Below are 14553 nucleotides of genomic sequence, written 5' to 3'. Positions count from 1 at the left end.
AGAGAGGCTGCTACCAGCCAGGAGAAAGGACACCCAGGATGATCCAGGATTGGGAGCACCTTGGCCAACATTCATACAGGTCCTCCCTGGCCCACTGGGTGGAGAATGAGCTGGCTACTATACCAACCTTTCCTTCCAGGCAGGAGGAATACAAGCTGCCATGAGTGAGCTTCCCAGCACCCTCATGAGCCCTAAGGAATTTCCCAGGCAGAAAACACACCTTTATGTCAACAGACTCTGCATGGCAGAAACAGAGGTGCTCCTGATTCTGGCCAACCAGTCTGTCTTAGCTCAAGCCAAGACCCACAGGGAAGCGACCTGCCACACAAGGCTCACTGGTGGCCCTGCCTCTTCCTCCTCAGTGCCATCAGACGGGCAAGCAGAGGGTGAATCAAGAAGCTCACATGTAGGGTGGGAGATGGCTCATTAGTTAAGAGTCCCTGTGTTCTTGCAGAGGATGCATATTTGGTTCCTAGAACCTAGGCAGCTCACAATCACCAGTAACTTCAGCTCAGAGATCTGAGTCTGCACTCACATGCACATACCCACAATCAAGCACACATACACATGTACACACAATTAAAAATAAATGTTTGTTTCCTTTTAAGAGAAACTCACATGTGATTGAAGAGGCTGAGAATAACACCAAAAGTCATCTGAATGATGCCCAGGATGACTGACATCTTCATCTTATAGGAGTTTAAAAATGTGAGTTTGTTTGAAGCCAGGTTCCAAATCTGGATAAGAAACATGACAAGAAGACGTGAGTCAGAACCGGGGCGGTCTCTAGGAGTTCGGCTACAGCGCAGTCCCCCAAGGACGATGCTCGGGAGATGACAACGCGCACGTGGGGCTCAGGAACGGGAAAGGACAGTCATAACCACAGCTGTGGTGACAAAGGGTGGGAGTCACTGGTGCCACGGATCAGATACCCAAGTGCTGGAAGGAAACCAAAGATAAGGACTGCCGAGGCGGCCCAGTGAGTAAGGGTGCTTGTGGTCAAGCCTGGCGGCCTGTGGGGGTTAGTGTTTGTCAACTTGGCAAACTAGAGTCACCTGTCACCTCCGTCAGATTGGCCTGTGGGCCATTCCCATCATAGTTATTGATGTGGGAGGCCCAGTCCACTGTGGGTGGTTCTATCCCTAGGCAGGTGATCCTGGGTTGTACACGGAAACCACGTAAGCAAGCTGTGAGGAGCAAGCCTGCAACAGCTCCCCTCCCTGGCCTCTGCTTCAGATCCTGCCTTAGCTTCCCCTCAATAATGCACTCTAGTCTGTGAGGCTCAATAGCCCTTTCCTCCCCAAGTTGTTTGTGGTCATGGTTTTCATCACAACAACAGAAAGCAAACCGAAACATGACCTGAATTCTATCCCTGGAACCCAGGTAACCCATGTAAAAGTGGAAGGAGAAAACCAACAAAGTTGTCTTCTAACTTCCACATGCATTTTATGGCATGCGTGCCTCCCCTCATAAATCACACATACCACACACACACACACACACACACACACACACACACACACACCTCACACAACACACAACATATCTCACACAACAACACACCTCACACCTCCACAACATACAACACATACCTTACACAACACACACCTCACACAACACATACACACACCTCACACAACATACATACACAACACACACACCTCATACAACACACAACATACACACACACACACACACACCAAAAGATGCATGGTTTGTCTTGTGCCAAATGGAAAGATATTCTGAATTACTAGGGAGGGTCTCAAACTTGCCTCAGTTCCTTTACAAATGGCCTGCAGAGTGCTGACTGAAGAATGGACCAACTCCTTTTTTATAGTAGCCCATTTTGCTCTGAGTTCCTGGAATACTTCACAGGGCAAAGCATTTCCCAGAACCTTCTTGTTTTATTAATTTAACTATCTTTTTTAAATTTTTAAAATATTTATTTATTACATATACAGTGTTCTGCCTGCATGTATCCCTGCAGGCCAGAAGAGGGTACCAGATCTCATTATAGATGGTTGTGAGCCACCATGTGGTTGCTGGGAATTGAACTCAGGACCTCTGGAAGAACAGCCAGTGCTCTTAACTGCTGAGCCATCTCTCCAGCCCCTCCTAACAACATCTTCATCAATATTCGCTTGCCCACTTTCTCTCCATTTCCTTAAATTTCATTCGATGTGTGTTCTGATTATCCTTCACCTTTTCTTCCATGTTCCCCCCTCTCCTCCCCCTTACTTGCGAGTCTGAATACAAAGGGAAGCCTGCTGGACTCTTAGGTGGGGATCTGTAGGCTGGCTTCTCTCTCGGGCTCTCATTGTGAGCAATAAACCCCACAGCAGAGCGGCTGGAGCAGAGGCACCTAAACCCCACCCTCCCCGGACGTCCACCCGTGGGGCCTTTTAAAGACCCTGTGCCAGCGCTCCTAACCTCTGAGCATCTGTCCAGCCCATCCCAGAACCTTCTTAAGCCATCTCTACAATCAATTGTCAGAACCACTATGGATAAGATATGACGCCTGCCTTCCATACAGTCCTGGCCCTGGCATGACCAATAGTGATACACGTTCCTATCCAGCCGTAAACAGATATAGATTAGCCAGAGGACTAAGCAGGGTCTCGCTCGGGTTAATGGTCCTCCTTGTCACAGAAAGCTCATTAGCCCTGTGGTCTGGTCTCCATTCCCATCCCAAGTCCTTGTTCCGACCCTTGACCTCACATGAAATCCAAGCACATCCCATAATGCCTGCGATGTGTACCTTCTTAAAGATAACAAATCCACACAGCCTTCTCACCTCCCATCACAAACAACCTCCTACTCCAAAATCTTTCCTTCTCAGAGGCTGTATTAGTTACTTTTCTGCTGCTGTGATAAAACACCACAACCAAGTTAACTTATAGAAGAAAGAGTTTGACTTACGATTCCTGAGGGACAGGAGTCCATCACAGCAGAGAAGCATGGTGGCATGAAGGCCAGAGCAGGAAGCTGAAAACTCACATCCTCAACCACAAGTATGAAACAGAGGGACCTTTTCATCTCAAAGCCCACCCCCTGGGAATGCACTTCTCCAGCAAGGCGGCACCACCTTCACCTCCACAACAGCACCACCAACTAAGGACCAAGTGCTCAAATGCCTGAGATTAGAGGGGACATTCTCATTCAAAGCACAACACGGGCCAATATCCGGTTAGGCACAGCCTTCGTACACAGTCATCCTGTCCATCGCCACTGTGTGTGCACTACTCATATACGGGGACACAAACCAACCACTGTTAGAAGCTCCACGCAGCTCGGGGTCTCTGCAGTATTCTGAGCAGCGGTCAGCTGGCCACCGGGAGACCAGTAGGAGGAAGGGAGAAGGGACTGCTGTCATGGATTGAGGTCCAGCCCCTCGATAGCCTTTTCCCAGGGAAAAGAATCTAACAACCAGCTGAGGAATCTAATCATAACGCTATGAAATGAATCTATGTGCATGAAACCCTTTAGTCCATTCACTTCATTCTTCTGAGTCAGTTCTCTTTCTGCACAGCTTCTATTCTGCTCTCTTACTTAGCTCCTTTCTTGCCCCATTTCTCTCTACATTTTTATGGTGTTCCCTCCATGTGCTATTTTAATTCCTTCATCTAGTTCTGCCCCATCTAGGTTCTCATCCATCTAGTCCTTTCCCATCTCCTTAGTTCTTCCCATCTCCTTCTTTCTCATCTCCTTCTTCTTCATCTCCTTCTTCCTCATCTTCCATCTCGTTCCTCTAGTCCTCTCTTGTAATCTCCCCTTCATCTTTCCCCAGTCCAGTTTAAATACACATAACACCCACAGATCTCCGACTCCCCTGCTTTCTGGTCAGGCAGGGCAAGTCTGCTCCATAGCTAGGCAACCTGCATCCCAGCTAGATGTACCTGGTAAGTAAAAGCCCTTTACTTCTGGGTTAACGGTTAAAGGGAGATCTAGAACTAAGATGGCCCTTGGAAGGAAGGTTAAGCTTAATTAGCACATCCACCAGGCCTGGGCAGTTGTCTCATGGTAGATTTTTATCTTCCCTCAGGAACTGACTGATAGTCTGGATGCTGCAGTCTGTTTTCAGAAAGTCTGGGAAGAATCTCAGATAAGATTCTTTCATCCGGGAAAGATCCTGGCCAGATGTTGTAATGACGATAATTACAAAAAAGCCTGAAATTAGGGGTCTGGCTGTGTGACTGCTTTTATCACAGTTGGAAGATATATATCCAAATACTTTAATTGAATAGGGGAACTTGTGCCCAATGAATGATCAAACACACTGTTCTTAGAAAAAGAATTGAATGGAAGAGCTATGATAGCACACGAGAAATTCATTGCAGGGGGTGGCTAGTAGTCAAAAGCCTCTATCACCAAGACTCTTAAATCTTGGCTTTCTCCTCTGGAAGTGCCCTGGGCTTCTCCCAGGTGTACCTTTGTCCTAGTCAGCTGAGTTCCTACTTCATATTTCTATGGCTCACAGCAGACTGCAGTGACTGGTATCCCAACACTAGAGGCACCTCCTCTACTCTTGGCACACTACCCTGGCATCTAAATGATCCCAGACTTGCCCTCTGACCCTGCCTTTCTTTGGCCATCTGGGTGACCCATGTCTACAGCATCACTCAGTGTAGTGAGGGTAGAGTCTGTAACACACTATAGATTCAGCCAATCAGATAAACTAGAAATGATAAAGGTTAGGTACCAGGCACATACCAATCCCTTTAGATGTACTTATTTAATTCCAAAAGACTCTGAGATAGATATAAATATTCTAGTTATATAGATAAACTTACAGAGAATTAATCATAACCTTAGAAAGAATCAGTTACCGATTGTGATAGTTTGAATAGGAATGGCCCCCATGGACTCATGAGCTTGAACGCTTGTCCTATAGGGAGTGGCACTATTAGGAGGCATGGCCTTGTTGCAATAGGTGTGGCCTCGTTGGACGAAGTGTGTATTGGGGGGGGCAGGCTTTGAGGTCTCCTGTGCTCAAGCTATGCCCAATGTGGCACACAGTTCACTTCCTGTTGCCTATGGATCAGGGCGTAGAACTTTCAGCTCCTCCAGCACCATGTCTGCCTGCATGCTGCCATACTTCCCACCATGACAATAATGGACTCAACCTCTGAAACTGTAAGCCCAGCTCCAGTTAAATGTTTTCCTTTGTAAGAGCTGCCATGGTCATGGTGTCTATTTACAGCAATAGAAACCCTATCTAAGACACCAATGTACCTTGAAAGAAAATACAGCAACAAACACATATCATATCCACGCACTAGACTGATCCACCTGCTAAGCAATCTCAGGTGTAAGGCTGTTATACGCAGTCTCCAGGTGACAAAATAGACACAGAGCTGTTCAACTGTTCAAAGTCACGAAGCAATGAATGGAAAACCCAAGATTTAGACACAGGCAGCCGAGTTCCAAAACACAGGTTCTTAACCACTGTGTCTCCTCTGCGTGTGGCTCAGGGCAGAGCACTTGCCTCCCATGCACAAAACGCTGGGTTCAGTCCCCTTACTGAAAACGGAAACTAAAAACACTGTAAGGCTGCTGCGCTACGATGAAGGCCAGATATTTTGTGACCCAAGTCACAGGAAGATGCTCAACACAGTGAATGGACGTGCGGAGGAAAACTTACGATATGCAATGATTAAACCCCTCATCCGCCTCTGACTCAAACACTGAGAGGTCCAGAAATGCAAGGAGAACAGCTGCCAGTCCTGCTGCTCTCTATAACGTTTTATACTTTGTGGATTTTCAACCACATGTGTATGATACAAGAAAGTGTGTGTGTGTGTGTGTGTGTGTGTGTGTGTGTGTGTGTGTGTGTGTGTGTGTGTGTGTGTGGTGTGGGGGAGAGAACCCAAGGTTTCCCGCATGCAAGTTCTAAATGTTTCCAGTTTCCTCCTTACTTAGGCATCCCACTTCTCTGACCTGGTCATTCTGTTTTTCTCCCCTTTCAAAGTTGTGGTCAGGTGGCAAAATTGCATGCAGGACAGAAACTCTGGACTGCTTGGCTGTTTTTATTTTGTTCCTCTTTTTAATATTATCTTTCTATTAATCAAGAGGCTGGAGAGATGGCTCAGCGGTTAAGAGCACTGACTGCTCTTCCAAAGGACTGGGGTTCCCAGTACCCACAGGGCAGTCCACAAACATGTGTAGCTCCTCAGCCCCAGGGGAAATGACAGCATCTGCCAGCCCCTGTGGGCAAGTTAACAGGCAAAGGAATTGGTTTCAATATGGTGCTCTTCACCATACTTTGCTCCACTTCCTTCCCCTCAGGCTCTGTCCTCCCCAGGGCACACTGCTTCCCCCTCTGCCTGGTTCCCTTCCTGTTCCCTGCCCCCAGACAACCATCACTTTCTGCTTTTATGTCGGTCGGATTCCATTGCCATCTGTCCTCGCGTTTCCTCAACTTGATGCACACTAGCGTCATTTGAGAAGAGACCATCATCAGTTGCCACCACCAGATTGGCCAGTTGGAATTTTCCTGATGGATGGCTGATGTTGAGGATCCAGCCCACGATGGACATGCCAGCGAGGGTGGGTGGACCTGGATGGAGTCAGAAAGCAGGCTGAGCAAGCCTGGGGGAACAAGCCAACACGCAGCATAACGCCACAGCTTCTGCCTCAGTTCCTGCCTCCAGGTTCCTGCCCTGACTTCTTTCGATGGTGGACTGTGATGGGAAAGCGGAAGCCAAATAAACCCTGTCCTCTCCAAGCTGCTTTTGGTCATGATGTTTCATCACAACAGTGGAAAGCCAACTGAGACACCCTCTCCTTTTCTCCCCTTCCCTTAAGACATCATGTCTTTTCACGATCACCCTTCTCGTCCCACGCCTGTGCCCCTGTACACACTTTAAATCTAGGCTTTGTACGAGAGAAAACAAGCAGCCTTGGTCTTTCTGCAATAGGCTAATTTAGTCCAACATAGTAATTTCCAGTTTCATCCATTTCCCTGCAAATGCCATAATTTCATTTTTTCTTTATGACTGAATAAAACCCCATTGTGTACATGTACTACATTTTCCTTAGCCGTTCGTGTGGTGATGGGTATCTAGGCATGCTCCCTTTCCTGGCTGCATGGATGTGCAGGTGTGTCTGTGGTATAGCCAAGGTGGGGCTAGCTGGTCATACGGTTCTACTTTCAGGTTTTTGAGGGATGGCCATACTGACTTCTGTGATGGCCACACGTGTTTCATCCCCCCACCCAGGGTGTGTAAAGTTCTCCTAAATCCTCCCCAGCACTTGCTGGCCCCTCAGTTTGTAAGTGTGAAGTCCTCCATCCTTGCTGAGTCTGAGGCGCAGAACTGGACAGGTAGGGTTTGCTGGTGGGTGGGTGTGGGCTGTGCAGGAAGAGAAGGTAGGAAGAATGGGCTTCCAAGCAAAGGAAAGTCACCAGACCCTGACATCTCCTCCAGACTCCCCCACGGCCTGCTTCCTGGTCATGCCGTCCTGACCAATGGGAACGCCTTCCACCCTGCAAAGACGGCAACACACGGCATGGAGCTGGAGAGATGGCGGCATGGAGCTGGAGAGACGGCTCCCGGTCAAGAGCCCAGGCTGCTCTTTCAGATCTTGCTTCCAGCACCCACGTCTGGCTCACAACCACCTGCAACTCCAGCTCCAGGGAATCTGATGCTTCTGGCCTGCTAGTGCACCTACACCCGTGTGCACACACCCACACACACACATACACACACACATACACACACCCACACACACACACACACACACACACACACACACACACACACAGAACTTAAAATAAGATCTTTAAAAAATATCAGCGGCTCGTTTGTCTTTTACACTTTGCAGTTTACAAACTGGCCTTCAAGGATTTTACCTGTTTTGATAAAACTCAGAATGTAGCCGGGTGGTGGTGGCACACGCCTTTAATCCCAGCACTCGGGAGGCAGAGGCAGGCGGATCTCTGTGAGTTCCAGGCCAGCCTGGGCTACCAAGTGAGTTCCAGGAAAGGCGCAAAGCTACACAGAGAAACCCTGTCTCGGAAAAAAACAAAAAACAAAAAACAAAAAACAAAAAAACTCAGAATGTAACTGGAACTGGGCCGTAGGTCAGAAAATTCCCAGGCAATGCTTTCTGCTTTTATTGGGGCGAGGAAAGGAGCTGATGGGGGAAACCCAGGGACACTGGAGGAGATGACCATGAGGGAAGTGACTGAGAGGAAGGCTACTGGAGAGACGCTGTCAGACCCACCCTGTACCCCCGACACACACACCCCTCACCCCAGACAGGGTTTCTCTGTGTAACAGTCCTGGCTGTCCTGGAACTCACAGAGATTCACCTGCCTCTGCCTCCCAAGTGCTGGGATTAAAGGCATGCGCCACCACTGCCCCACCCACTCCCCCAGTCAGACCCACACTGTTTACTCCCAGCTGCTGAAGCTGAAACTGGCTGCTCAGACTCAGTCCCACACAGAGCTGGGAAAAACATTCAAGTTCAAGCCTACAGGAGGCATGGTTGATTGGGAGCACAACACTGCCACCTGGTGGCAGTATGCACTGGCTTTATATGAATGAACGTGTGTATCCATTCACAACTCAGGTATTTTTTTCTCTCAGAGATCACACAGTATAAGGCTTTGGGAGATGCCACATTTTAGTTGACTGCAAGATATAACAAACACATAAGTAAAATGAACCACTTTAAATCCACAGGAGCCTGGGGAGATGACTCAGTCTGTGAAGTGTGTGCCATGCAAGCGTGAGAATCCACGTTTGATCCCAGAACTCATGTAAAAATGTGTGGTGGTGTGTGCTTTTAATCCCAGAACTGGGGAGGCGAAGACCGTGAGCCCCGGGGCTCACTGGCCAGCCAGTCTAGCTTATTGGCAAGCTCAGGTCTCAGTGAGAAACCTTGTCTCAAGACACAAGGTACACTGAAGATGACAATGTTGACCTCTGGCCTACAAAGAAGTCATACTGTACAGTGCAAAAGTTAGATGTTACCCACTGGGGGAAAAAAAAGCAAAGTAGGGGACTTCATTAGGATCTTAAGTAACTTATTTAATATACATTCTTTCTGGCACCCAAAGTAAGAGCATATGCAGACTCCAGGAAGTGTCCACCAGCTTTTCTTTTTCCTTTTTTGAGAGGCAGGCTCTCTCACTGGCCAAGCAGGCTAGGGTGGGTAGCTAGTGAGTTAGCCCCAGGGATCCGCCTGACTCTACCTCCTGATGGTTGGGATTCCAAGTGCATACCACCATGTCTAGATTATTTTTATTTTATTCTTTGAGACAGAGTCTCACTGTGGAGACCAGGCTGGCCTCAAACTCATAGAAGTCCTCCTGCTTTGGCCTCTGAGCGTTGGCATTCCAGGTGTGCACCACCATGCCCAGCCCACATCTGGCTTTTGACATGAGAGTTTGGGAGACCAAACTTGGGTCCTCATGCTTGTCACACCAAGCATCTTGCCAGCTGAGCTTCCTCTCCAGGCTGCAAGAGCCTTGTCAAAGTTAGCATTAGCCAGCAGAGGGATAGCTGCTGGAGAAGCAGCAGGCAGGAGGCTGTCAGAGCTCAGGGCATGGTGGCGGTCACCTACTGATGCCAGCTCTGCCTGCCACACAAGCCCCTGAGTTACCCCATCTCACCCTCGGTGTGTTGTTCCATCTCTAGTCAGAGATCTCGACCACATGTTGACCACAACTGACGTCTCACCCTGGTAGACGCTCTTACCGGATCAATCCCAAACGGGTAGGGATTTCCAGAATACACTCCTGGGATGGCCGGGTCCAGCTGCAAATACTGACTTTTTTCCATGACATGAGCACTACAGAGACAAAGTGGGAGACAGAAGTCACAGACCGATCATCAGTCAAGGGCAGAAGTACTACAGTGTCATCAGCCATGAGCTTCCAAGTCAACCAAAGCCCAGGTGCTGGCCAGGCGGCAGTTTGGTTCACTCAGTGGCTCCATGTTTGGTCACAGAATAGCTAACCAGGTGTCAGGTACTGTCCTGAGCCCTGGGGCTTCTGAAGCTGCCCTCTTCAGAAGTACGGAGTGGGCCGAGGGGAACAGACAGCAAAGGAGGAGAGGAGAGAGCTGGTCCGTGCGACGCCTGGGCCAGTCCTGATGGGCAGGCGGACTTTTTACACACAGACCTTTATCTCTGTGAAATCCAAGCCCTCCCCCAAAACAAAGGAGAAAAAACAAAAATGAGGAACTCTGTCTGGCTACCTCTGTCCCCCAGTGGCTAGGTTACAAATCTGTGCTGCTGTGCCCAGCATGCCCATCCTTTGAAGTGGATACCGGGGATCTGGATTTGGGTCTGCACGTTGGAACAGCAAGCCCCATAAGAAATGTACCCAGCCCCATTTTTTTTTTTACAAGCCTCTATAGGAAACCCAAGGAGTATGTGTTTGAAATTAAGAACAGAAGACTGACCACTGTGACAAGATGCCGAGAAAAGCACTCTCCTCCTGCCGCATCGCTGTGCCATGGTCTCAGACAGCGGCTTGGGACACCAGGGAACCTATTTGGGCCACTAGCATGCTGCCTTCCTGATTGGGCCATACACCCAACCCCAGGGACCACAGGAAGTCTCCAGAAAGACAAGTGTCAGAGGAAGCAGGCCCAGGGCCCAGGCTCTGCCTGAGAGCACTTCAGCTCTGGTGATGGAGGACAGCAACTCTCCACCTCCCCAAGAACATGGCTCTGCTTTATGTTATCTCAACACTGGGGCGTGTGCTGAGCACTGTCCACCCTGACTCTAGGATGTCCGAAGAGCCTGGAGCCCGAAGGGCCGTTTGCAGGTACATTAAAGACGTACACTTGTACCCACTCCACGGGGGAACAAAATTTCATGTAGTTTTGGGAAATCATACAGATTTAATATATTTTGAAACAGTTCTTCAAGGCGTCTCTTCAGGTGCCTGTTCATTATAAGGGCAGACCACAAATACAGCCATGTTGGAGCTTCAGTCTTAGCTTTAATTTTTCTTCATTACTTTATCATTGCCATCCTCTACTGGCCAGAACTCAGGCCTTCCAGAAACGCCAAATGAGACCTGTCAGAACCTCCACATCTCAAGCTAAAAATTGTCACCATCTGGGCTGGGGATGCAGTCAGTAGTGGCCCACTTGCTTGTACCAGGACCTGATCTCAGTCCTCTTACCAAAAAACAAAACACCTTCCATTTTTTCCAGAAAGTTTAGTTAAGCCTCTAACAACGGTTAACAAATAAAATTTCCTGAAGAAAGTTCCCTCGAGCTAATCTCCTCACACGAGACTGCTTGTTTTCTCTCTCCCCTCTTAGATGTCCCCTACAGGCTTGAGTGGAAAAAATAAAACCCTTGGATTTCCTTTAATAGGAATGTCATAGGCTGGGCACGGTGAGGCAGAGGCAGGCTGATCTCTAAAAGTTCAAGGCCAGGGCTATGTAGTGAGACCTTGTCTCAAAAACAGGAAGGAGGGGGGAGGGAGGGAGGGAGGGAGGGAGGGAGGGAGGGAGGGAGGGAGGAAGGAAGGAAGGAAGGAAGGAAGGAAGGAAGGAAGGAAGGAAGGAAGGAAGGAAGGAAGGAAGGAAGGAAATAATACTCCCGTGACAGGAGGAGAGGGGAGAGGCAGGACCGGAAACAAGGCTATAACCGCCATTTCTGTCTCTCTCAACTCTGAGCCCCCTCTCTCCCCAGACCCCCATCCTTGAAGTGCTGTGCTTCCAGTCTGATCAGCTGCTAAAACAGTTGTGGAAAGTACGTGGGAGATGCAGTCCGTGCAGTTAGAGAGCTTCTAGATGCCTCTTCCATCCAGCTAGCTCCGCCCACCCTCCCGACTCTGTCAGCCACAAGCAAATTCAGGAAGCTGCAGATGCAAACTCTCAATCTCCTCCCTGCTCTTAATATTGAACTCTGGCTTTTCTGGACAGCCTAAGGAAAAGTCCCGCTGCAGGGGGGGGGGGGGCCTGGAACACTGGAAGTGAGGGTCTGCGTACTTCCTCATCTCTGCCCGCCTCTCGTAAGGCCAAGACTTCACTAAACTCCCAGTTGGTGGTTGGAGATCTCACCCTCCATCTCCACACAAGAACAAAGGACTCTGCCAGCCTCGCCCTCTTCTCTGTGAAACTATCTCTCTGCAATACAATAACCAGTTCAGTGGCTGGGGAAGTGGTACAGACAGGTCTTGCACACAAAATAAAACTGGGTTACTGGGACTGAAGAGCTGGCTTGGCAGTTAAGAGCACTGGATGCTCTTGCAGAGGACCCAAGTTCAATTCCCAGCAACCAAGTGGCAGCTCAGAAAAACCATCTAACTGAAGTTTCAGGGGATCCAATGTCCTCTTCTGACCTCTGCTTCACACACATTGTACACATACATACATGTAGGTAAAACATCCATACATGTAAAGTACTAATAAATAAATCTTTTTTAAAAAACTGCATTGTTAGGTGAAATTTCGGGGGCATCTGTGATCAGAGCCATGTGGAAACCCTCCCAGCTGCAGAGGTAGTCACTGTGGTCTTTGGATGGCCAGCCAACAAGCACACACTGGCAGGCTGTAAACTTACTTCCACGTGCCATTTCTGAACATAGGCTGGACACTCCAAGAGGATCCAAAGATGTTAAAAGATTTGGAGAAGCAGTCATTGTAGATCAAGCCGGTGTAGATGGAGAATACGCCCATGAGTAGGATCAGGTAACGCCCATTGAAGAAGGTGTTCCAGATCTGGCCCAGGGAAACAGAAAGGGCAAGTTGTCAGTGGGGTCTAAAGAGATCCAGGAGATGGGATGTCACCAGCATCAGTAGTGTGGAGAGAGATGGCCTGACCAAGGCAGACATCATATTCCCACATGCCAGGGTGACCGGAGCTTATGCAGGTTAATCAGAGAATCCCTGGCCTGTATTTACTGTACAAACAAAAATGTGTAAGCCTCATGTTCTTTCTTTCAGCAGAATGGACTGCCATGCATGCTGAGGCCTCGTCTGCTAAGGAAGGGACTGTAGTCTCCAGCACCTCTAGGAGGGAAACCTGAACTGGCCTCTGCTCCACTGTCCCAGGTCAGATCTATATTCATTGGGGGCTTTGTCTTCAGAGCTGGCCTTTTGTCTGCCACATCTGCCAGGGAAAGCAGTTTCCTGGGGCACTGGATACAGGTTATCATTCATTCTAAGGATGCTAGATACAGATATCATTCATTCTAAGGATGCCAGATAGAGGTATTCATTCTAAGGATGCTGGATACGGGTATCACTCATTCTAAGAACTGTTGACATGTTGTTTTCCAACTTTAAATGTTTCTATAGGAAATGACATCTGTTAAAAGCTACCATGGAAGACTGAATTGGTCACAAGACTGTCCCTGCTTATGATTAACTCACAATGATGTCATGGCACTTGCTCTACCAATCCAGCCTGTGCCAAAGAACTGCAGCCATTTACAGTCTGGAACATAGCTAAGGGCATGTTTCCACTCTGTTGAATATATTACCATGAGCACATCTGCCATTAACTGACTAGCAGACAAATTCCAACCCTCACAGGCACCCATGGGCTTCTACCTCCAAAACAAAGTGGAAGGGTACCATGCCACAGGCAGAGAGACTTCAAGTCAAGTGTGAGGTCCCAATGTCAGGAGCCCTTGGAGTTTCTTTAAAAAAAAAAAAAAAAAGATTCTGCCATAAACAAACATTCATGGTATTTTAAGATAGGTTTTTTTTTTTTTTTTTTTTTTTTTTTTTTTTGGTTTTTCGAGACAGGGTTTCTCTGTGTAGCTTTGCGCCTCTCCTGGAGCTCACTTGGTAGCCCAGGCTGGCCTCGAACTCACAGAGATCCGCCTGGCTCTGCCTCCTAAGTGCTGGGATTAAAGGCGTGCGCCACCACCGCCCGGCTTTAAGATAGGTTTTAAAGGAAGCTACAAACAATGTTTAGCGCTTGATGGCAACTTTTGAAAATTACATATCTGCAGATAAGCACGAACACGCAAAATGGAAATATATTCAAAAATATTCATCACCATCTTTCTCTAGATGGTTGGACTGTAGTCCAAACTAAGTTCTACAATAAATGTTTTATTTTAATAATCAGAGTAAAGAAAGTTTTTTTAAAATTAAGAAAAGGCTAGGTTTAATTCCAGCACTCTAGAGGCAGAAGTAAACAGATCTCTATGAGTTTGAGACCAGGTTGGTTTGTATAGTGAGATCCTGTCTCAAAATAATAGTGATGATGATGATGATGATGATGATGATGGGGACTGGAGGTATAACAATGGTAGAACCCTTGCTAAGTTCACACAAGTTCCTGGGTTTATTTCTCAATACCCCCAGACAGCAGCCAAAAAAATCTTGTTATTCCTTATGTGACAATCCACATACACATTTTTTAAACAGATTGATTCTTACATGCATTTTTTATGTGTGAGTATATGCCTCATGTGTTCAGGTGCCTAAGGAAGCCAGAAGAGGGAGCTGGATGCCCTGGAGATGGAGTTACAGGTGGCTGTGAGCTGCCCAGCAAAGGTGCTGGGAACCAAGCCCAGGTCTTCGACAAGAGCACTTCGCACTCTTAACTGCTGAGCCATCTCTCAAGCCCT

The 14553-nt window shown here is 48.1% G+C and overlaps 1 protein-coding gene across 4 annotated transcripts in view; it reads right to left on the bottom strand.

The window, feature by feature from the left end:
- Atp6v0a4 (ATPase H+ transporting V0 subunit a4) overlaps nucleotides 1–14553 on the bottom strand; it is an 86819-nt gene that overhangs the window by 11235 nt on the left and 61031 nt on the right. For all 4 annotated transcript variants that reach the window (XM_076566507.1, XM_076566510.1, XM_076566509.1 and 1 more), the window contains 3 exons: nucleotides 12531–12688; nucleotides 9702–9795; nucleotides 619–737 (listed from right to left, as the gene is read on the bottom strand). In XM_076566507.1, the coding sequence (XP_076422622.1) occupies nucleotides 619–737; nucleotides 9702–9795; nucleotides 12531–12688 (371 nt within the window). The remainder of the gene's footprint in view (nucleotides 1–618; nucleotides 738–9701; nucleotides 9796–12530; nucleotides 12689–14553) is intronic.

This window comes from Peromyscus maniculatus, chromosome 3 (genome assembly GCF_049852395.1).
Source record: "Peromyscus maniculatus bairdii isolate BWxNUB_F1_BW_parent chromosome 3, HU_Pman_BW_mat_3.1, whole genome shotgun sequence".
Lineage (NCBI taxonomy): Eukaryota > Metazoa > Chordata > Mammalia > Rodentia > Cricetidae > Peromyscus > Peromyscus maniculatus.
Note: the sequence above shows the minus strand (reverse complement) of the source record. Positions and strands in the feature narration are given on the sequence as shown.